Here is a 24790-nt window from a genome sequence, read left to right on the forward strand (position 1 = left end):
TCCACCTCAGCAGTCATTGGAATAGCTGGGCTGCCTGCAGCTGGAGGTCAGCTGACAGGGGGGGGGGGTCTATTGGGCTTTGCACACGACCCCATGGGAGGGGGGGGTATAGTTTGGGGTTGATTGCATGTTTTATTTTTGTCTTACTGGTTTTGATGTTTTCCATGGTGATATGTATTGTTTGCCAAATGTATAGAGACTTTATCTATCAATGGATGAATCAGACTTTTATTTTGAAAAGGTAAAAGGAATCTCATTTCTGTTTTAAGTTTGAATGTGCACTTCAGGTGTAATGCTGTAATGCACCACAGGGGGCGCTGTTCTGGTGGTTAGAGGTCACCAGTTGAATGAACTGTGACCCAGAAGAAGAACCGACAGGACCAGCAGCAAGTTACATGATCTTCACCTCCTCTTCATCATCAAGTTACAGGATCATCACCTCCTCTTCATCATCAAGTTACAGGATCTTCACCTCCTCTTCATCATAAAGTTACAGGATCTTCACCTCTTCATCAGCAAGTTACAGGATCTTCACCTCCTCTTCATCATCAAGTTACAGGATCTTCACCTCCTCTTCATCAAGTTACAGGATCTTGACCTCTTCATCATCAAGTTACAGGATCTTGACCTCTTCATCATCAAGTTACAGGATCTTCACCTCTTCATCATCAAGTCACAGGATCTTCACCTCCTCTTCATCATCAAGTCACAGGATCTTCACCTCTTCATCATCAAGTCACAGGATCTTCACCTCCTCTTCATCATCAAGTCACAGGATCTTCACCTCTTCATCAAGTCACAGGATCTTCACCTCCTCTTCATCATCAAGTCACAGGATCTTCACCTCTTCATCATCAAGTCACAGGATCTTCACCTCCTCTTCATCATCAAGTCACAGGATCTTCACCTCTTCATCATCAAGTCACAGGATCTTCACCTCCTCTTCATCATCTGTCTGATGCCCCTCTGGTACCAGCATGAAGCTGGTTAGCTTAGCTTAGCATGAAGCTAACCCCACTCAGGGGGGAACTAAGTCTACTCAAGTTTCAAGTTTCAAGTTTTTATTGTCACATCCCCTTTTATACAAGTATAATCGGTTTGTGAAATTCTTATGTGCAAAACACCCGACAGCAGTAGCAGACTAAAAAAAGAATAAGAATGGGAATAAACTATACAATATCCACACAAAAAAAGAAGAAAGTATTAACAATATATATATATAAAACAATGTAATAGAATATACATCCTGACAATATATATGTATAAAACAATGTAATAAAATATACACTTTTTTGAGACAATATATATATATATGTATATACATACAATATATATATACAATATATATATATAAAACAATGTAATAAAATATACACCATGGCCATAGATATTCACAGAATATGTTCTGGTGTATAGTGTTAATGAGGGTCTCAGTCCTTGTTCAGCAGCCTGATGGCCTGACTCAAGAAGCTGTCCCTCAGTCTGTTTGTGCGGCACTTGATACTGCGGTATCGCCTGCCTGACGGTAGAAGGGTGAACAGTTTGTGGCCGGGGTGGTTATTGTCTTTCATCATCCGTTTGGCCCTGGCCACGCACCGCTTGGTGTATATGTCCAGGATGGAGGGAAGCTCACCTCCAACGATGTACTGTGCCGACCGCACCACCCTCTGTTGTGCCCTACGCTCCAGGGCGGTGCAGTTCCCGTACCAGACGGTGATGCAACCTGTCAGAACACTCTCGATGGTATTGGTGTAGAATGTTCTGAGGATGCGGGGGGCCATGTTGAATTTCCTCAGTCGCCTAAGGAAATACAGGCGTTGTTGGGCCCTTTTCACCACGTGAGTGGTGTGCGTGGTCCATGTGAGGTCCTCGGAGATGTGCACGCCGAGGAACTTGAAGCTGCTGACCCTCTCTACTGCAACTCCGTCTATGGAGATGGGGTGTGCTCTCCTCTCCGCTTCCTGTAGTCCACGATCAGCTCCTTGGTCTTCTTGACGTTGAGGACGAGGCTGTTCTCCTGGCACCACTGTACCAGTGATCCAACCTCCTCCCTGTAGGCTGTCTCGTCGTCGGTGATCAGCCCCAACACTGTTGTGTCGTCAGCAAACTTGATGATGACGTTGGAGCTGTGCATGGCCGTGCAGTCGTGGGTGTACAGGGGGTAGAGGAGGGCTCAACACGCATCCCTGAGGGGCTCCCGTGTTGAGGGTCAGCGGCTCTGAGGTGGTACCGCCCATCCTCACCACCTGGCGGCGGCCCGACAGGAAGTCCAGTATCCAGCTGCACATGGTAGAGTGCAGGCCTAGACCTCTGAGCTTGGTGTCGAGCTTGGCGGGAACAATAGTGTTGAACGCTGAGCTGTAGTCCACAACCAGCATTCGCACACAACAGTTCCTCCCCTCCAGGTGGGAAAGGGCGGTGTGACTTGTAACTCACAAGGTCAGTGAACGGGCTGTCTGACCTTTGACCCCAGGGCAGAGGACAGACTTTGTCATCAGCGAGTCATTCCTGCTCTCAACACCTCTACCTTCCCGCCCTAAGTCGCACAGCGCCGCTGCTATTGGTCGAGCTCGCTGGCCACCGCCCCCCCCCTCGGGGCGTGACCTCGGCCTGCTGCTCCCGGGCCGACAGAAGAGGAGCGTGAAGCTGCTCTGCTGCAGCACGGCTTCACGCTCCTGATCGTCCTGGTTCTGTTCTGGGTTTGTGAAAGAAGCCGTTGCCTAGGAGACGATGGATGTTTGCCCCAGTGGGCGGAGCCTGTGGCCTTGAGGCAAAGCATATGTTTTATTTAGAGACCGTGAGGTGAGCTGAGGTGAACGACCGGACCGCGTCCGCCAATCTGAGGTCTGATTTAAGATGAGCGGTCTCCTGAGGAGTCGCCTCCTCACCAAGGCCGTGACCTTTGACCCCCTCAAGCTGCTTCTGCACTACGTCCAGAGAGAGAGAGACGGAGGCCGGGAGAGCAAAGATGTACGTCTTGTGAACCGGCCGAGGTGTGCAGCGCTCCCGGGACCAGAGGACGTCCTGTGGGCGGCGGCGGCGTCACGCTGTCACGAGCGCCTTGTTGAATTATGGCGTCCCCTAAAAACACATCGCTAAGCACCTTCCTGTTGCCCACGGCGATGGCAGAGACCCGGAGCAAAGCAGGGCGGATTAAAAACTCCTATGAAATAAGCGCGCTGCTCTCAGGCAGCTGGAGGGACGCCTCTCAGACAGAAGACCCGTTGACTCCATTCACGTCAAAGATTCACCTCCAGCTCCTCGGAGACGCCGGGGAAGTCTTTGAGTCCCGATCCCGGCGGCGGGCGAGCGGCAACACGCCGCCGGGATTGCACGACGCTCCACTGCAGCAGAGCCGTGTGCCCGTCGGTGCACATTCCATCCATCACGGCCCCTCTGGAGGGGGGCCGGGGCCAACGGGGGCCAACCGGGGCCAACGGGGGCCGGATTATGAAAGAAGAACGATGGGGTTGTGAACATCAACTCCATGAGAGCTGAGCTGTAAGGTGAGCTCGCCTTATAAGGGCGTCTCCAACACAGAACGTATTAATGCTGTTAGTGAGACACCATGTGGAGGAAAACCTTCTGGGGGCCACAACAACAACAACAACAACAACAACAGACCCTCTTCATGGTCATCTCCGTTGTCGTCGTATCTTTAGATGACATGTTGGACTTTAACCACTATAACAGAATAGAATGGTTTCTAGCTGCAGCTCTAAAGACACGACGACATTCTAATGAAGCTCGTTCTGGAACGTTCCTGGATGAAGACTTTCTCTAGCTTTAAAAAGAGTCCCACTACATCACACCACCACTACACCACAACGCCACCACACCACACCACCACTACACCACACCACTACGCCACCACACCACACCACCACTACACTACGCCACCACACCACCACACTACTACGCCACCACACCACCACACCACTACGCCACCACACCACCACACCACTACACCACAACGCCACCACACCACTACGCCACCACACCACTACACCACCACACCACCACACCACCACACCACTACACCACTACACCACCGCACTACCACACCACCACACCACCACACCACTACACCACACCACCGCACCACACCACCACGCCACTACACCACCACACCACCACACCACCACCACCACTACACCACCACACCACCACACCACCACACCACCACCACCACCACACCACAACACCACCACACCACCACCACACCCCCCACACCACCACACCACAACACCACCCACACCACCACACCACATCACCACCACCACACCACACCACCACCACACCACCACCACACCACACCACCACAACACCACCACACCACAACACCACACCACCACACCACCACACCACCACCACACCACCACACCACCAACACCACCACACCACCACCACCACCATACCACCACCACACCACCACACCACCACAACACCACCACCACCACCACACACCACCACCACACCACCACACCACCACCACCACACACCACCACACCACACCACTACACCACCAACCACCACACCACTACATCACCACACCACTACACCACCACACCACCACACCACTACACCACCACACCACTACGCCACCACACCACCACCACACCACTACACCACCACGCCACCACACCACCACTACACACACCACACCACCACCACACACCACCACACACCACACCACCACTACACCACCACACCACTACACCACCACACCACTACACCACCACACCACCACACCACTACACCACCACCACTACACCACTACATCACTACGCCACCACACTACACCACCACACCACCACACCACCACCACCAACACCACACTACACCACCACTACACCACCACTGCACCACTACACCACCACACCACTACCACCACCACCACCACCACCACACCACCACACACCACCACACCACACCACCACCACTACACACACCACCACACCACACTACACTACTACACCACCACACCACACAACACCACCACACTACACCACCACACTACTACACCACCACACCACTACACCACACCACCCCACCACCACCACACCACCACACCACCACCACACCACTACACCACCACACCACTACACCACCACACCACTACACCACACCACTACACCACCACACCACCACACCACTACACCACCGCACCACTACACCACCGCCTCACAGCCAGAGGGTGTGGGCGGTCCTTCTGTGAGGAGCATGTTCTCCCCGTGGCAGCGTGGGTTCCCTCCATGTTCTCCCCGTGGCAGCGTGGGTTCCCTCCGGGTTCTCCGGCTTCCTCCCACAGACATGCAGCAGGTTAACTGATCTCTAAATGTCCCGTAGGTGTGAATGTCAGCTTGATGGTCGTCTGTCTCTGTGTGTCCTGAGATGACCTCTGACCTGTCCAGGTGACCCTGCCTTCGCCCTGTCAGCTGAGATCGGCTCCAGCGCCCCGAGACCCTCATGAGGATAAGCGGTATGGATAATGGAAAAAAAATATTTATATATATATATATAAATATATATTTATATATATGTATATATAAAAATATATATACATATATATAAATATATAAATCAGGCCGAAAACATATATTCATGTCTTCGGCCCCCTCCCCATGCCTCTTAGCCCCCCGGCCTCTTCTCTCTTCCTCCAGTGACATCATCTCTCCATTCATCTGCCGGAGCGTTTCCTGTCAGCGGTTTGATGAAGCCATAAAAGAGCCTCGGTGACCTCTGACCCCCATTCACACAGCCCCCTGTCTGTCAGCCTCTCTGACTGACAAGCCCCCCCCCCCACACACACACACACACATTTAAAAATCATTTAATCCAGGCCTGACACTCACGGCCACGACCAACACAAGTTTGAGGGGGGGGGGGGACTGGGCCCAGTGGCTCCAGCTCGTCATGAACTGGGTCTCTTATCTTAAAGGACACATGTCTTCCCGGTGCTTGTGATGGTGGTTTAAAGACGCCGTGGTCCGGGTGGGTCCGGGTGGAGGCAGCTCACCATGACGGTGTGTCTTTGTCTCGGCGTCTCGCTCCATCTTCATCCAACGACACCAAATACTTTCAGCGTTATACATTTTGGGATTGGAAAAGAGAAACTCAGAATCTGACCTGATGCGTCTGACTTCTGTTCGTCGACGTCGTCGTGCAGGGTCCTCACACCTGGTGACCGATGGTTTACACAACTTTAAACCACATGTCCAAGACCAAACTGAAATCTCGGTGTATACATGAGCATTTTTGAAAATGCAGTATTCAAACAATGAGATAACAAAGCATACACGACACCTTAAATGAAACACATGACATCATCCCGACCGCTTGCTGAGCTACTGACGGTGCGTTCACTTGCAACCAGAAAAAATAATTATTGCGCCGATAGTATGAGAGCGTAGGCCGGCTTATATTTTAATGTCTTTCTAAAACATATTAATTATTTTAAACTCGACATAAACGAACATGTGATAACAAATCTCCAAAACTTTTATGATTTAAGTTTTTTCCATGACTTTTCCAGGCCTGGAAATGACCATTTTAAAACTCCATGACTTCTCCAGGTTGACCGTGTGGACGCCGTCACGCTGCCCCCCTCCTCCAGACCCCCCCCTCTCGGAGCCGCTCCATCCCGTGTGGTGGAGTCGCTCCGGCAGCTTTCCTGAACACAAGCTTTGATTCCAGAGCTGAGGTTTGGGGTTCTGGGGTTTGGGGTTCTGAGGTTTGGGGTTTCCTCCATGTGTGGCGCAGACCGTCTTCCTCCCCGCTCTGTTTCCCGAGTCGGAGGAGCCGGCGGCCGCAGCCTCTCGTTCCCAGCGGAACGACGGCCGTGACGAGGATCACGACAAGAGAGCTCAATACTTCCTTTCTGCAGGTTTTTTGTTCTTTTATTCTTGATTTGACAGAATCGGCCTCCGGACTTTAACCCAGAGTCATCTTGTGCTTCTTTAAAGAGCCGCACTTGATAATCTTTCTCAGTCCGAGCTCACACCAACTTCTTCTGAAGGGCAACAGACACAAGAGAGCGGGAGCCCCCCAGAGAGAGAGAGAGAGAGAAGACGAGGCCTGAGGCCGAAGAGGAGAGGAAGAGAGGAGGCCGAAGAGAGGAGACGAGGCCAGAGGCCGAAGAGGAGAGGAAGAGAGAAGACGAGGCCAGAGGCCGAAGAGAGGAGGACAGGAGAGGAAGAGAGGAGGCCGAAGAGGAGAGGAAGAGAGAAGACGAGGCCAGAGGCCGAAGAGGAGAGGAGGCCAGAGGAGAGGAAGAGAGGAGGCCAGAGGCCGAAGAGGAGAGGAGGCCAGAGGAGAGGAAGAGAGGAGGCCAGAGGCCGAAGAGGAGAGGAGAGGAAGAGAGGAGGCCAGAGAGGAGGCCAGAGGCCGAAGAGGAGAGGAGAGGAGAGGAGAGGAAAGGAGGCTGCCGAGCGGAGCTTTCCTTTCCTCTGGATTCCTGGGTAATGACTGAGGCTCGGAGCGCCAAATGAAACAAGAGGCCCCACCACGATGTTTATTTCTCTCCATTTTTCATTTTCTCCTTTCTGTTTTTTTCATTTTTCGACATAAAAATCATACGTACGGCGTCTGCCTTTCATTTGAGGCTCAGTTCCCCCCCGCTGCATTCTGCTGACTCAGCGCTGTGGTTTGGATGTTTTGGGAGGAACAGAAACTCACTCCGCCAACCGCTTCCCTCGCACGCCGACCCGGGCGAGTCGCCGCTGAAGGGAACTTTGGACCCGCCGGGGGGGGGGGGGGCTCCTCCATCCCCTCCAGACCGCGGCTGGATTTGACGGGCGCCGTGCAGAAACCAGAGGCAGAACCAGACCAGACCCTCTGCACGAGGTCCAAGCCGACGCATCGAGCCACCCAGACCCAGGGGTCAGACCCAGGGGTCAGACCCAGAGGTCAGACTGACGGAGCGGTTCCTGGAGGCTTTCACACATGTATTTGTATCGTCATATTCTAGATGAACCCATCCTTTAAGGAGCAGCAGGGGGTTCAGGGTCCTGCTCAGAGGCCCCGGGTACTTTCCATACCAACACTTTCGGGGTCAAACATGTAGTTTTCAAAAACGATCTTCTAGTTATTTGTATATTTCATAGGCCACGCCCCCAGGCTGAGTCACATCAACCGGTGGTACTAGTTAAAGTACTCAAGCTACACTTTGATTATTAGGGAAGTACAGGAGGAGAGGGAGGGAGGAGAGGGAAGGAGAGGGGGAAAGAGGGAGGAAGGGGGAGAGAGAGGGAGGGAAGGAGAGGGGGAAAGAGTTAGGGAGAGAGGAAGGGGAGAGAGAGAGAGAGGGAGGGAAAGAGGGAGAGCAATCAAAAGAAGATTTAGATCTCCATGGAGACAGCGCTCATATTGATGCTCCCTCATTAGTATTCTAATGCCAGAGGGAATATGAACGACTGCCTCCGAGTGAAAGAGAGAGAGGGAAAGAGGGAGAGGAAGGGAGAGAGAGAGAGAGGGAGGGAACAATGAAGGGGGGAACACAAGAGACACATTCATGTGGCAAGGACCTGGAGGCATGAACACCACAGAGCTGTTAGAGGAAGACATGATCTGTGTCTGCATGGCTCTCCTGGTTCACTTAAAGGACTCACAATGGTTCACTTAAAGGACTCACAATGGTTCACCTAAAGGACTCACAATGGTTCACTTAAAGGACTCACAATGGTTCACTTAAAGGACTCACAATGGCTCACCTAAAGGACTCACAATGGTTCACTTAAAGGACTCACAATGGTTCACCTAAAGGACTCACAATGGCTCACCTAAAGGACTCACAATGGTTCACCTAAAGGACTCACAATGGCTCACCTGAAGGACTCACAATGGTTCACTTAAAGGACTCACAATGGTTCACCTAAAGGATGCACAATGGTTCACTTAAAGGACTCACAATGGTTCACCTAAAGGACTCAATGGCTCACTTAAAGGACTCACAATGGCTCACCTAAAGGACTCACAATGGCTCACCTAAAGGACTCACAATGGTTCACTTAAAGGACTCACAATGGTTCACCTAAAGGATGCACAATGGTTCACTTAAAGGACTCACAATGGTTCACCTAAAGGACTCAATGGCTCACTTAAAGGACTCACAATGGCTCACCTAAAGGACTCACAATGGCTCACCTAAAGGACTCACAATGGCTCACTTAAAGGACTCACAATGGTTCACCTAAAGGACTCACAATGGTTCACCTAAAGGACTCACAATGGTTCACCTAAAGGATGCACAATGGTTCACTCTTAGTACTTAGTTAGTCCACCACGGTCCCCCAATGGGAAATACTGCAAACCACATTTTAAGATTGCACAGAAAACAACGACTTGTTTTGTTGTTCTGAGTCTTCAGTCGTTGATGCAACAACAACAACAACAACTCCAATGGTTCACCTTCAGGTCTCACAATGGTTCACCTAAAGGATGCACATCCTGTACTTAGTGAGTCCACCATGGTGCCAATGAAATAACTGCAAACCACAACCCAGTGCCAGACAACCTAACCCAGTGCCAGCCTAACCCTAACCTAACCCAGTGCCAGACTAACCCTAACCCAGTGCCAGACTAACCTGACTAACCCAACCCAGTGCCAGACTAACTAACTAACGGTGCCAGACTAACCCAGTGCCAGACTAACCCTAACCTAACCCAGTGCCAGACTAACCCTAACCTAACCCAGTGCCAGACTAACCCTAACCCAACCCAGTGCCAGACTAACCCTAACCTAACCTAACCCAGTGCCAGACTAACCCTAACCTAACCCAGTGCCAGACTAACCCTAACCTAACCCAGTGCCAGACTAACTAACTAACCCCTGCCAGACTAACCCAACCAGTGCCAGACTAACCCTAACCTAACCCAGTGCCAGACAGGGTCAATAACCCAGTGCCAGATTTAAATATAACCTAACCCAGTGCCAGACTTGAATGATGAGCATGCAGAGGAAAGCCAGGAAGAGACAACCCATTTATTTGGCTTTAAATATAACATTAACAGGAAGTGAGTTGCTAAGCAGCGATGAGAACAGGAACAACGCTGATGATGAAGTGATTAAGGGAGGAGCTACAACGAGTCAGGAGAGACGTGTGACATCACCGTCAGCTCACACAGTGATACGAGGACTTGATGGCGAGGGCCAATCAGAAGGCTGCAGACGGGGAACAGCTGGATGACGATGAGGCCGATGGGTGAATGGTGCCCTGTGATTGGCTACTGCGTTGATCCTGAACGCGCTCTAGGCGCGGTAGAGCAGGATCCTCTCGGCGCCGCCCTGGCCCACGAGGTCGGCGTACTGCCGCACCTCCGCCTCGTCGCTGGAGCTTTTGCGTTTGCGTGAGTAGGCGGCGTACGGCATCACGGCGCCCCGGTGGAGCACCAGGGCTCTGCCCACGTCCTGCAGCCGCCGGGGGTCACCTGCACACAAGGAGACGCCGGATGAAACCATGAAAAAAATGAAACGTTTCCATCTCTTAAATTAAACCAATTAGCAGTTCATAGCTTCCTAAACGACTCAGAGACTCTCGGTTCATCAGTCACCATGACGATGAGACGAGGAGAGACCGCGGTCCTCTTGAGGAGACGCAGGACAGAGTAAAGCAGAGCGGCTGTTCACCTCAACAGACCAACAGACCAACAGACCCCCAACAGACCAACAGACCCCCAACAGACCAACAGACCCTCAACAGACCCCCAACAGACCAACAGACCCCCAACAGACCAACAGACCCCAACAGACCAACAGACCAACAGATCCCCAACAGACCAACAGATCCCCAACAGACCCCCAACAGACCAACAGACCAACAGACCAACAGACCCTCAACAGACCCTCAACAGACGAACAGACCCTCAACAGACCAACAGACCCTCAACAGACCAACAGACGAACAGACCCTCAACAGACCAACAGACTCCCAACAGACCCTCAACAGACGAACAGACCCTCAACAGACCAACAGACTCCCAACAGACCCTCAACAGACCAACAGACTCCCAACAGACCCTCAACAGACCAACAGACCCTCAACAGACTCCCAACAGACCCCCAACAGACCAACAGACTCCCAACAGACCCTCAACAGACGAACAGACCCTCAACAGACCAACAGACTCCCAACAGACCCTCAACAGACCAACAGACGAACAGACCCTCAACAGACCAACAGACTCCCAACAGACCCTCAACAGACCAACAGACCCTCAACAGACTCCCAACAGACCCTCAGACCCCCAACAGACCAACAGACCCTTAACAGACCCCCAACAGACGAACAGACCCTCAACAGACCAACAGACCCCCAACAGACCCTCAACAGACCCTCTCTCCTCCTCCTGACTCCAAACATCCGCTGCTCACATCAACACCCCCCCCCCCCCCCCCCATCTCGTTTGAGTCGCTCCAGACGCCCACCGGACGTTCAGTGACACGCCGCACCTCGCTCCCTCTTCCCTCTCCACCGCTCAGAGCACCGTCAGGTGGTGATGACCACTTCCTGTCCCACTGCAGCCAAAACAGGGCTGACCTTTGAAAAGAGGGGGTGTCGAAGAGAGAAGAGGCTTCGGTTTGGGCCTTCAGGCTGGAGGCCTGTAGTGTGTGTGTGTGGGGCCAATATTCCATTTGAACCGGTAACATATTTTGGAGTTTGTGTATTAGTGAGTATTGGTGTGTATTGGTTTGTATTGGTGTGTATTGGTGCGTATTGGTGTATATTAGTGTGTATTGGTGTATATTAGTGTGTATTGGTGTGTGCTGGAGGTCCAGGGCGTTCCCCCTGCTCAGCGAGCGCTGCTTGTCCTCTTCTTCCCTCAAGCAAACACCAGATTATGAGTGTGGGAGAGATCACACGTGTGTGTGTGTGTGTGTGTGTGTGTGTGTGTGTGTGTCATGTAATCACTGTGAGCCACAGTGTAAACTTTGGGTTATCCGTCTCTACACACTTCATTAAGGCTGCAGCTCTTGTATGTATGTATATATATATAATATCACCCAGGGCCGATGAGCGCCCGGCTTCAGTGAAGCGGTGAGACGGGGTCGGGGTCCACGGCTCGTTTCAGACGGGGTCGCGGGGTCGTACCTGCATCGGGATCCGGGTTGAAGCGAGCGTAGCGGGCGCTCTCCAGCTGCAGCAGGCAGCGCTCGATCTGGACCCAGGCGAAGGTCTCGGGGCACAGCAGGTCCGAAGGCCGGTACTGGCCCTGGGGACGAGGAGGAGCGGTTATGTCAGACCAGAACACTCCAGAACACTCTGCTCACGGTTCTGAGAGGTCAGGCCTTCCCTCATTGTTTGATATCGTGAGTTTAACAAGCAGCTTGATGGACAAACCTTTCCTTCTGGATCATTGTTCACTATTTTATAACTAATTGAGTCATAAATAACAACAACTACAGTCCAGGGTTCTCACACATGTTGAACTAGAACGGGCACTCGGTATCACAATATCGTCGCATATCACAAGATTGGGCATTGAATTATGAACATGTTGGCATTAGTTGCATGCCAATTGGATAAAAATTGACCGCGCTGTGGTAAAAAGAAGATGTTGACCTTTTCATGACCTTGACCTTTGACCCGATCAATCCCAAAATCTAATCAAATGGTCCCCGGATAATAACCAATCATCCCACCAAATTTCATGCGATTCGGTTTAATACTTTTTGAGTTATGCGCGTAACACGCATACAAATAAATGAATACACGGCGATCAAAACATAACCTTCCGCATTTTCAATGCAAAGGTAACGATGGATTTCCAGGACTTTAAACCAAACTGAAATCTCGGTCTCAATTTATAATAATTTGTTATAATTTTGAAAATGTTGCATATCGAGAGCGTACGGCGGCTTTCATTTTGAGCATCTCTTTCAAAAACATATTATTTAAAACTCGGCGTAAGTGAACATGTGATTAAAACACATTTCATGACTTTTCCCCAAACTTTTCTGATTTAAGTTTTCCCATCATGACTTCTCCAGGTTCCCCTGACGTCGGGCTCCTCAGGCTGCGTTCATGCTGAGTGACGGCGTCTCTCTGGTGGAGGACGGCGTGGTGACCTCAGGGTGACCTCAGGGTCAGGGCCACGAGGAGGAACTCAGGCAGTTTGAGGGTTTCTCCAGTGAAGTTTATTTCTAAATGCTCAAACCCTCCTCCTGCTCCTCCTTTCCGTGCTCGATGACGGACGAGCCCTGAAATGACCGTTTAGAGACGGAAAAGACGAAGGGGAGGGGGGATGAAAGAAAACAAGAGAGAGAAGGAAACCTTCATGAACTGCACGGGATGGATTTGGCTGCTGGGAAACTAAAGGAAGACTGGAAGGGGAGGAGCAAGAGAAGAAGGAGGTGCAGATGAGTCTGAGAGAGGATGAAGAGGACCGTGATGAAGAGGGGGGGCTTGGAAAGAGACCGATGGGTTAGAGCTCCGGAGACAGACGGCGAGGAAACGGGAAAGTAAAGCGCTGCCACGGTCAATAAATACACAGGTTCAAGAATCTGCTGCGTTGCTGTGGTGATGAAGGTTCTAACTGACTACCTCACCGTCACAGGAAGTGAACAGGTAGAGAACAGGAAGTGAACAGGAAGTGAACAGGTAGTGAACAGGAAGTGAACAGGTAGTGAACAGGAAGTGAACCGGAAGTGAACAGGTAGTGAACAGGTAGTGAACAGGAAGTGAACAGGAAGTGAACAGGTAGTGAACAGGTAGTGAACAGGAAGTGAACAGGAAGGTAACAGGTAGTGAACAGGAAGTGAACAGGTAGTTAACAGGAAGTGAACAGGAATGTTCCCAGGTTCTGTGACTCATTCAGGCCACACCCACTTCACACACCTTCAGCGAGCAGAGGCCCTGAGAACTTTATTAGCTGTCACCTTGTTCCTCTTCTTAACACACACACTGTCTGGTTTTCTCACACACCTCAAAGGAGGGAGGGACTCCCCCAGGGCCGTACCTGTGGTTTATATGAAGTCATTAATCAGACACATGAATGAGGGCCCAGTAGAGCCCAGCAGAGCCCAGTAGAGCCCAGTAGAGCCCAGCAGAGCCCAGTAGAGCCCAGTAGAGCCCGGTTCAACGAGATCCTCTTCCACACCAGAACACAGGGGGCCTCCATCTGCATTACACACACATCTGCTGCTGATTTCCCTCCCCACCCACTCAGCGACGGTGGACCTGGTTCTGTTGGTTCTGTTGGTTCTGTTGGCTCTGTTGGCTCGTCCTATCGGAGGCTGAACTCGGTGATGAGGATCTCAGATCTCAGGAGTAAACATGTGTCGTGCTCTCAGTGGACACCAGGACGTTGGACCCAGACGGACAGACGGGTCACAATGTCCCGTTCTGTCCTCAGGGCGGGCCCAGTGGGTCTACAGAGAGGCCCAATGGGGCCCGGAGCAGAGCTCACCTCTGACCCGGGACAGCAGCCTGACCCGGGTCACATTCATCCGGTCTGAGTAACACAAACACACAACACAGCCCTCTGTGGCAAGGAGACCCCGATGGGCCCCGACCAGGGGCCTCGAGCTGCTGACGGACACTCGTAAACACACACACACACGCAGCTACACAAACAACACCACGCAGGCTGGACAGTGAAAGACATGTCCAAACAACCCGCGTCTGGGAATAGACCAGGGCCCCACTTTCACCACAGACCGTGACAGAGTGTACACACAGTGTGTGTGTGTGTGTGTGTGTGTGCGTCTCAGTTTGGGGAGATTTACGCTAACTGCTGCTGTTTAAACACGGAGGCCTTTTCACCCAACACATTGCCACAGGACAACCTTCAAATAAAGCACCCTGGGGCCCCTCGGCCGGCTCTGCGTCACGGCTCCACGGATGACAGGTTAATGAGGAGAAAATATTTTTACAGGATCACATTTCCACGGAGCCCTGAGAACCAATGGCAGCGCTTTTATGGGCATGGGCCCGCAGCCTGGGGGACGTTTCCCTCCCGTCTCTCTGGTCGTTACGCCCGACAGGCCGCCGCTCACCGACTGGCGGTCTGAAAGACTCACTCACTGCGAGCCCCCCCCCCCCACACACGTCCGACTGCATTGGTGGGAGCCGGCTCCCTCGGGGAGGAGTGCTTATCAAACCATCGGCCCGCGCTCCCTCGCCAAGAGAAACGAGGCGTCTCAGACAAAGCGGCGCAGCTGCAGCGGGTCTGAAAATAAATAGTGGGAAGTTAATGGAGGGCCGACACCTCGGCTGGCAGCGCGGCCCCGGACCCCCTCCGCCCTGGTAACCTTCACACCTTCCAGAGTGTGTCCCTCCACGCAGTCAGAGTGAACGGTCTGACCTCACGACCTCCGCCCCGTCAGACCATCACCCTGTCAGCGCTCCTCCCAGGGGGCCGAGCGGCGGCCGCCTGCTAGTGATTTGTTCAGAACACATTGGTGGCAGGACGCTCTGGAAGAGAAGCAGAGGGACGATGGAGCGGCCATGTTCCTGCTGCGCCGGTGGTCTCCTGCCGGGAGCTCTGCTTCACAGGGGGAACCGGGCCAGTTGGGTCGGAGCGCATTCTGATGGGCACATGTTTCCGAACTTGAGGATTGTTGGAAGGTATCGTGACGGTAAATAAACCGACTGAAGGAAACATCGCAGTCAGCCCGGAGCCCTCAGAGCAGAACACACGAGAGGAGAAGGAGCCGCTCTCCATCCAGAGGGTCAGGATCCATCCAGAGGGTCAGGACCCATCCAGAGGGTCAGGATCTGTCCCTCCAGGTCCCTCTAGGTCCCTCTAGGTCCCTCCAGGTCCCTCCAGGTCCCTCCAGGTCCCTCCAGGTCCCTCCAGGTCCCTCCGTCGGCCCACATGCAGCGTGGAGGTCACACAGCACGAGGCCCCCGAGAGGACAGAGCGGGCATGCCGGGTCCTGAGAGCCGGCAGCGTGTCGCTACCTGCAGCTGCGTACCTGGAGAGGAGGCGGGGCCTGCTGGAGGAGATTCATTACATTCGTAGAAACGCTGCAGGGTGTTTTTCCTTTTCTTTGGCAAACCTCTTTAGGATTTGATTGATCTGAAATTAAATCAGCGAGAGAAGAAAAGAGTCCTTTTGTAAGCATCAGTATTCATGAGGGCCTGTGGCCATGAGCAAGGCAGCAGCAGACGCTCCACACAGGGGCCCACACCTGGTTCCGGTCCACCGGGCCCCGGACCGTGTGCTCTGCTCCAGCACTGTGTTGATGAGGAGGAGGAGGGATCTTAGGAGTCCTTTCCATCTGGCCTCCTCCTCTCGTTTGGCACACAGTCACTCCTCTTCTCTTTTTCTCCCTCTCCTCTTCCTCCCCCTTTCACTTATTTTTCTCACTCCTTCCTTCTTCCCCTCGGTGGAAATTGTTTCCTGAGCTCAGAACGAGACTTCTTTCTCTCCCTGTGGGCAACAACAACCAGAGTGAGACTTCACACACTCACACACACACACTGGGTACTCTGTGCCAGTGTGTGTGTGTGTGAGTGTGAGTGTGCGTCCGTGCAATTGTCTCCGAGTGTGTGTGTGTGTGCGCGAGTGTGTCTGAGTGTGTGTGTGTGTGAGTGTGTGTGTCTGAGTGTGTGTGTGTGTGTGTCTGAGTGTGTGTGTGTCTGAGTGCGTGTGTGTGTCTGAGTGTGTGTGTCTGAGTGTGTGTGTGTGTGTCTGAGTGTGTGTGTCTGTGTGTGTCTGTGTGTGTGTCTGAGTGTGTGTGTGTGTCTGAGTGTGCGCGTCACACTTGAAACATACTTGATCTGTTAAAAGCAGGTGCTGCAGGTCGGTGACCGCCTCGTCTGTTATCATCAGAGCCGAAGCCTAGATAGGGTCAGGTGAGGTCAAACCCTAACCCACCGTATCCAGTCCTTAGACAGGGTCAGGGGTCACTGTTGGTTCCATCCAGACAAGTGACCCGTCTGCTGCGCCACGTGAGCCTGAGGTCACTCAGATGACCTTCAGCGTGAGCCAGAAGGGCCGAGACCTCTGGTCTCATTTAGCCTCCAACTGCTCCACCTTCTGCTCTGCACAGCTCCACCTCAGAGGGCCAGGAGCCAGGGGCCGGATGTCACGTCTGACCCGAGCCCAGCTCGGCTCTGGGGGACGCTCCGCCCTCGCGCTGAGAACAAAGGGCCCGCCGCCGGCCGGGCAGCGCCTGCTCCTGGCCGGACCCCAGGTCTCCTGGGGCCCTTGGAGGCTGCTCTCCGGGGCCACGTCCGGCCTCTGGCAGCGCTCAGACCTCTGGGACCGTCTCACGTGGAGCTGGTCCCCATGGCATGCAGAGATGTGACTTGGCAGAACAGACTCTTTTCAAGAAGACTCCAGAAAGGAGTCCGAGCCGAGGCCCAACAGACCTCTGAGGAAGAGGATGGAGGAGGAAGAAGCAGAGCGACCTCACCACGAGATCCAGAAACGCTCCAGCAGGAACACGCTGGAGACAACCAGCTTCTTCCCGGACTCGGCTGCTGAGGCCTGTTTCAGGGTCCGGGTGGTGATTCAGGGTCCAGGTGGTGTTTCAGGGTCCGGGTTGTGATTCAGGGTCCGGGTGGTGATTCAGGGTCCAGGTGGTGTCCAGGAGGGTTTGAGTGCTGTTGTTTTGGTCTTCAGGCAGCAGGACTGAGCCCCCGCCCCCCCACCCCCCCAGTAGGTCTGTGCATTAATGAACTAGCGCTAAGCTAACAAGACGACGGGGTGTGTGGTGCTGATGTTTCTGTGGGAGCCCAGAGGGAACTGGGCAACATCCTCACCTTGTGCTGCGTTCCTCCACAAGGGGAGGACAGGAGGACAGGAGGAAGAGGGGAGGACAGGAGGAAGAGGGGAGGACAGGAGGAAGAGGGGAGGACAGGAGGAGGAGGGGAACACAGGAGGAAGAGGACAGGACAGGAGGAAGAGGACAGGAGGAGGAGGAGGACAGGACAGGAGGAAGAGGACAGGAGGAGGAGGACAGGACAGGAGGAGGAGGGGAACACAGGAGGAAGAGGAGGGGAACACAGGAGGAAGAGGACAGGACAGGAGGAGGAGGGGAACACAGGAGGAAGAGGGGAGGACAGGAGGAGGAGGACAGGACAGGAGGAGGAGGGGAACACAGGAGGAAGAGGAGGGGAACACAGGAGGAAGAGGAGGGGAACACAGGAGGAAGAGGACAGGAGGAGGAGGGGAACACAGGAGGAAGAGGAGGGGAACACAGGAGGAGGAGGGGAACACAGGAGGAAGAGGGGAGGACAGAGAACCAGACACACAACAACAGATATGGGGTCGGGGGAGTGAGAAGCAGCAGAGGGGGGCTGGGCGCCATGGTTACCGTGTTGTCAGACCGACACGTCATCCCCATTCTCCACACGGACACACACCGCATACCCACAATGCAAAGCTCCAAACAAGCTGCGGGCGTGGCCCGTTGCCACGGTCCACCAGGACGTCTCCCGTGAACAACAACCGCCTCTGAATGGAGCGACGGATGAAGGGATGAATTAGGAGATGAGAGAAAGACGGGATGAATGGAAACCGTTGGCCAGAGCGGTGGACGGGGGCGGGGCCAGCAGCTTGTGAAGATAGAGAACTTTAAGACTGTGAAAGAGAGCACGAGCTATATGTATATATATATATACACATACATATATATACATACATATATATATACATATATATGTATGTATATATATACATACATATATTTGCTCCCCACTCCTGCTCCTGAGCCACAGTGGCGTCACCAGGGTGACCTCTACCTTAGAACTCACCTTCACCGTAGAATGACTGATTCCTCTTGGAGTCATTTGGAAGACGAGGAACTTCTTCATCAAGGGTTCAAATATAATAACAAGACGTTTGTCTCCTTGTAGTTTTGCTCTAACACGATATCGTGAAACCTCGTCTGCCATGAGGAACATGGCGACAGTGATGTGGGAATGGAGCTCCAACCACTTTCAATCTCAGTATCACATCTTGTTCAGCACATGGAGATGCTGCTCTGACCCTCTGACCCTAACCCCCTGACCCTAACCCCCTGACCCTAACCCTCTGACCCTAACCCTAACCCTCTGACCCTAACCCCCTGACCCTAACCCTAACCCCCTGACCCTAACCCCCTGACCCTAACCCTCTGACCCTAACCCCCTGACCCTAAGGTGAAGGTCATACCTTGTAGCGCATCTTGGGACAGGAGTGGATGTAGAAGCCCAGGTAGTAGTAGCACAGCCTGGGGGACTGCAGCTGCAGCCGCCTGGTGAAGGAGATCTCCCTGTGCAGGAAACACACACACACACACACACACTTACTGGGAGAACACACACACACACACACACTTACTGGGAGAACACACACACACCTTTACTCAGAGAACACACACACCTTTACTCAGAACACACACACCTTTACTCAGAACACACACCTTTACTCAGAGAACACACACACACCTTACTCAGAGAACACACACACCTTTACTCAGAACACACACACCTTTACTCAGAACACACACACACACCTTACTCAGAGAACACACACACCTTTACTCAGAACACACACACCTTACTCAGAGAACACACACACCTTTACTCAGAGAACACACACACACCTTTACTCAGAGAACACACACACCTTTACTCAGAACACACACACCTTTACTCAGAACACACACACCTTTACTCAGAACACACACACACACCTTACTCAGAGAACACACACACCTTTACTCAGAGAACACACACACCTTTACTCAGAGAACACACACCTTTACTCAGAGAACACACACACACCTTTACTCAGAGAACACACACACACCTTTACTCAGAGAACACACACACCTTTACTCAGAGAACACATACACACCTTTACTCAGAGAACACACACACCTTTACTCAGAGAACACACACCTTTACTCAGAGAACACACACACACCTTTACTCAGAGAACACACACACCTTTACTCAGAGAACACACACACCTTTACTCAGAGAACACACACACCTTTACTCAGAGAACACACACACCTTTACTCAGAGAACACACACACACCTTTACTCAGAGAACACACACACACCTTTACTCAGAGAACACACACACACCTTTACTCAGAGAACACACACACCTTTACTGAGACTGTGTGCTAAAACAACACCAGAGTAAACACTCCGGTTCTTACTGCACTCTAACAGGAAGTGTGTGTGTGAGTGTGCACTAAAGTTATAAAGTACATCATCTGCAGGTGTCATGCATCACAGCAGAGCCATGAGGACATGAGGACAGGCCGAGGCTGAAGGAAGGAAGCAGCTTTTCTTTCACTCCACAAACACACCTTCTCTTCATTGCCTTTAGCCCTCAGCAGAAAAGAAGGCGGTGGAGGTAAAATAAAGATTTAGAACTAGAAGATTTATCTGGTTCTTCCAATCCAGTAAATGTCTGCCGGCTTTATTTCCCCCAATAGTTTCTTCCTTAATTGCATCCTCTTCCTAAAAGCCCATGTTCCCTTTCCTTCTGTGGCTTCCTTCAGTATTCCAGAAGTGAGCTTCTCTTTTTGTCTCACTCTTCCTTCCTCTGAAGGGAGAAGGGGGAGCGCTCCTTTCTTCCTCCACACAGAGAGAAAGAGGCCTTCGAGTGAAAGAGACGCACAAAGCGGGCCGAGCCGGGAGAGAGGGAGCAGGAGGAGAATATAAAAGAGGAGGGTCAAGAGAGAGAAAGGAGGAGAGGAGGTGCTAGGAGGTCACCGCTTACTGCCAGGTTCCTGGGTTCCCAGCCCCGGCCCACAAAAGCGCTCGACAGGGCTGAATTGGGGGGGGGGGGGGGTCAAGAGAGACGAGGGGCCCATTCACAAAAAAAGCCCCCCCCCTTCACACCTCCATGGCAGCAGCTTGAGTCCACCATTATCCCCTCTTCAGCCATCTGACACTGCAGCACAAGCCAATTATCCACACACACAAATATTACTTACAAATAAATCATTCATGAAATTGCAATGAAGAGTTTTGATGTTGGTGTAACATCCAAACAGTTTTCTGCAGCCTGTTGCCACGGTCTCCTCCTCCTCCTCCTCCTCCTCCTCCTCCTCCTCCTCCTCCTCCTCCTCCTCCTCCTCCTCCTCCTCCTCCTCCTCCTCCTCCTCCTCCTCCTCCTCCTCCTCCTCCTCCTCCTCCTCCTCCTCCTCCTCCTCACACACACTGATGTACAGACGAGTTCACAGTGCTGTAAAAATGCATCTGATCTTGAACCATAATCCAAACTCTTGGACTGTTTTCATATATACAAACAAATATATACATATATAATATATACACACATACAAACAAACAAATATATATACACAAATAAATATATACACACATACAAACATATATATGCATGTACAGTATATATATATATAAATATATATTTATATACATATACGTAAATATACATACATATATATGTACATACATATATAAATATATATACTTTTGAAGACGAGATCCTGCAGTTCCCCGACATCTGCGCGGAATTATTTTAAAGCCATTCTCACGAAACTCCAGATATGTGGCCTGCAGTGTGTGTGTGTGTGTGTGTGTGTGTGTGTGTGTGTATGTGTGTGTTCTCTGGTTTCATCTTGGCAGAGCCGTCGTCAGCTGAACCACAAGCGCCGCTCTGCCCCGGCCAATCAAGTGGGAAGAGAGCCGTACTTTTCCCAACCTTCTGTATTATGGCACTTATAGTATAGAGTTCTAAAGGAGGACCAACATCTGGGAGGAGACTAGAAGATCAAAGGAGGGGGGGGGGCAGGTCGAGAGGAGGTTACATAGTGAGGGATGAAAAGGGAGGATAACAGCGACAGCAGAAGAGGCAACATGGAATCACTCCTCTATTGGTTAAGGCTGATGTCATCATGTGCATTGAGCGCCACCTGCAGCATCCTCAACACACCTGTGACGCCACGAAGCTCGAGCGCGGCCACCGAGCATCTCCACCTTCCGCCACGGCTGATCGTGGAGAGGGGCTACGGAAAGGGGGATGACGGTCTCAGGCCTGGCAACCCACCTGAGAGCAGAGTAGGAGCCCAGGGACAGCGAGGCGAAGTCCGGGTGGTAGTAGAAGTAGACGGAGGACACGCAGGTGGGCAGCACGTCCACCACGCCCACCGCCACCAGGCGCCCGTCCAGAAGGTACTGCTGGTGGAACGAGCCGTAGCCGTCCTGGGGTCCGTCAGGGGGCCGCTCCGCCTGAGGGGAGGGGCCACGGTTACACGCGCTATGAACTCAGCTATGAACTCTGACATGACTTAGTCACACGCCATGGACTCAGGGAGGCGGAGCCACACTTGAGAGAAGGCGGGTCAAACTGTCGTCTTGTGTGTCTCGTAGTTTTTTAATAAAATATATATAGAGTGTGAATATGTGATTTAAGCTCACACACACACACACACACACACACACACACACACACACACACCTCCCCGCCAGGCCTCACAGTGTGTGGAGGTGTACAGTAGCCTCACATTCAGCCCGCTAATGGCTCCCAAATGTGTAGCGAGAGCTGGGTGGAGTTGGGTGGAGTTGGGGGAGAGTTGGGGGAGAAATTGGGGGGAGGCGGAGCTGGCCACGTAAACTCTCCAGGAGAAGACTTTTTAATAAAAGACCCTACATGAGCCAAATCCATTCCGCCGGGCGGTGGTGGAGTGGTGCCAAGCGTTCTCCTCTACGTCTCTCCATGTGGCATGAAAGAATGTGTGCGGAGGCGTCCTGTGGGTGGAGGGGTCCTGTGGGTGAAGGCGTCCGCCCGTGTGCCTGCGTTTGCCCCGTTAATACGGCGGCTCATCGGGTCCACATGCTGGCTTTTCAAATCAAGTCACTTCACTGCTTTTATCACGGAGGCTTAAGACGAGAGGCTCGGGGTTAGGGTTACAACTATGTGTGTGTGTGTGTGTGTGTGTGTTCAATGCACTAGTAACAGGATCCTTCACCAACATTCATCTGGACTCAGTTAAATAGTGCAGACGCTGCTAGTTATCACAACACTGAGCTAGCTCGCTAACACACACACACCTCCCTGGAGCTCAGGCCTCTTGAACACTCGGGTCTGATTACCTGTCTGACACAGTCTGGACCAGACTATTTATCTTTGTGTTTCTGTGCGTGTGTGTGTGTGTGTGTGTGTGTGAGGCCATATATGAGATACAAATGTTGTGGCTTTTGGCAAAATGGAGGGAAGAATTAAGAAAACAGTGAGTTGGGTCCTGCAGGGTGAAGGCACCACATCTGGACTCTGCCGGCGGTCGGGGGGGCTGTCCGTCTGAAAGCCGCCTGTGATTTCTTGGCATCGGTTCCCCCAGAAACACTGGAGGCTTTGTCAGAGCGGCACTCGGCCCGGGAGGAGAGGCAGCTCCTTCTCTCTCCTCTCTAAATGCCTGAGCTCAATCATTGAGAGCTAATGGCTGCAATAAGAAGAGTGAAGGCCTCGCCCCGTGACCCGGGCCTCGCCCCGTGACCCGGGCCTCGCCCCGTGACCCGGGCCTCGCCCCGTGACCCGGGCCTCGCCCCTGACCCGGGCCTCGCCCCGTGACCCGGCGTCAAGACGACCGCTCAATGCTCGTGTCCTCGCCACTGAGACACCGTTCTGACCTCAGGAGCACTTCAAGCCCACAGCGCTCCTCAGGCCTCGAGACCGGAGCTTCAGCCTGGAGCCACGGGAATACAACCCGGACCCAAATAGAATCCAAATAGAACCCTAACCCTAAATACCACCCAAATAGAACCCACATAGAACCCTAACCCTAAATAGAACCCAAATAGAACCCACATAGAACCCTAACCCTAAATAGAACCCAAACCACCACCCAAATAGAACCCAAATAGAACCCAAACCACCACCCAAATAGAACCCACATAGAACCCACTTCACTTCTCTTCTCTTTCTTCACTACTCGGGTACGGCAGCTGGTACGTCTGCTTCTTTACACAGGGAAACGTCTCCTTTTGTTATCTCAGGGAGAGGGAACGAGCAAAACAACAGAGAGAGGAGAGAGCGAGAAACAGAGAGAGAGAGAGAGAGAGAGAGGGAGAGAGAGAGACAGAGAGAGAAACAGAGAGAGAGGAGAGAGAGAGACAGAGAGAGAGAGACAGAGAGGGAGACAGAGAGAGGGAGAGAGAGAGACAGAGAGAGAGGGAGAGAGAGAGACAGAGAGAGAGAGAGAGACAGAGAGAGAGAGAGAGAGAGAGAGAGAGAGAGAGAGAGAGACAGAGAGAGAGAGAGAGAGAGACAGAGAGAGAGAGAGACAGAGAGAGAGAGAGAGAGACAGAGAGAGAGAGAGACAGAGAGAGAGAGAGAGAGAGAGAGAGAGAGAGAGAGAGAGAGAGAGAGAGAGAGAGAGAGAGAGAGAGAGAGAGACAGAGAGAGGGAGAGAGAGACAGAGAGAGGGAGAGAGAGACAGGGAGAGAGAGAGACAGAGAGAGGGAGAGACAGAGAGAGGGAGAGACAGAGAGAGGGAGAGTGTTATGGCCATAAAATAAAACGTGGTGACTAATTGGCCAACACCTCTGTTAATGCGTGTCTGCCCCTTGGTTAGACACATGGGGGGAAAAAAATAATACACAAAATAAAACCTGGAGTCCTCCAGCACTTAGACCTCCCCAGGGTCACGTTTATGTTTATCAGGATGCACTCGCGTGTTTACGTGTCTGCTTGTGTGCGTAAATTCATTTTATTTTTTTAAACAAAGGAATCAGGGACAGCTGCTGTTCATTACCTCAGTTTCAGCCCAAATACGCTTTAATTTGGGATAAAACAATAACAACAACATCGCACAAATAGGACGTTCAGTTGAAACCTGGCTGCTCGTATTTGTAAGTATTCTGTTTGCATACAT

The 24790-nt window shown here is 52.3% G+C and overlaps 1 protein-coding gene across 1 annotated transcript in view; it reads right to left on the reverse strand.

The window, feature by feature from the left end:
* Window positions 1-9997: 9997 nt before the first annotated feature.
* LOC130207643 (arginyl-tRNA--protein transferase 1) overlaps window positions 9998-24790 on the reverse strand; it is a 36570-nt gene continuing 21777 nt past the window's right edge. The window contains exons 11-14 of the mRNA XM_056436336.1: window positions 21967-22148; window positions 19105-19204; window positions 12090-12210; window positions 9998-10428 (exon numbers count right to left, since the gene is read on the reverse strand). Coding sequence (XP_056292311.1) covers window positions 10250-10428; window positions 12090-12210; window positions 19105-19204; window positions 21967-22148 — 582 coding nt within the window. The 3' untranslated portion in view covers window positions 9998-10249. The remainder of the gene's footprint in view (window positions 10429-12089; window positions 12211-19104; window positions 19205-21966; window positions 22149-24790) is intronic.

Source organism: Pseudoliparis swirei, chromosome 17 (assembly GCF_029220125.1).
Source record: "Pseudoliparis swirei isolate HS2019 ecotype Mariana Trench chromosome 17, NWPU_hadal_v1, whole genome shotgun sequence".
Classification (NCBI taxonomy): Eukaryota; Metazoa; Chordata; class Actinopteri; order Perciformes; family Liparidae; genus Pseudoliparis; species Pseudoliparis swirei.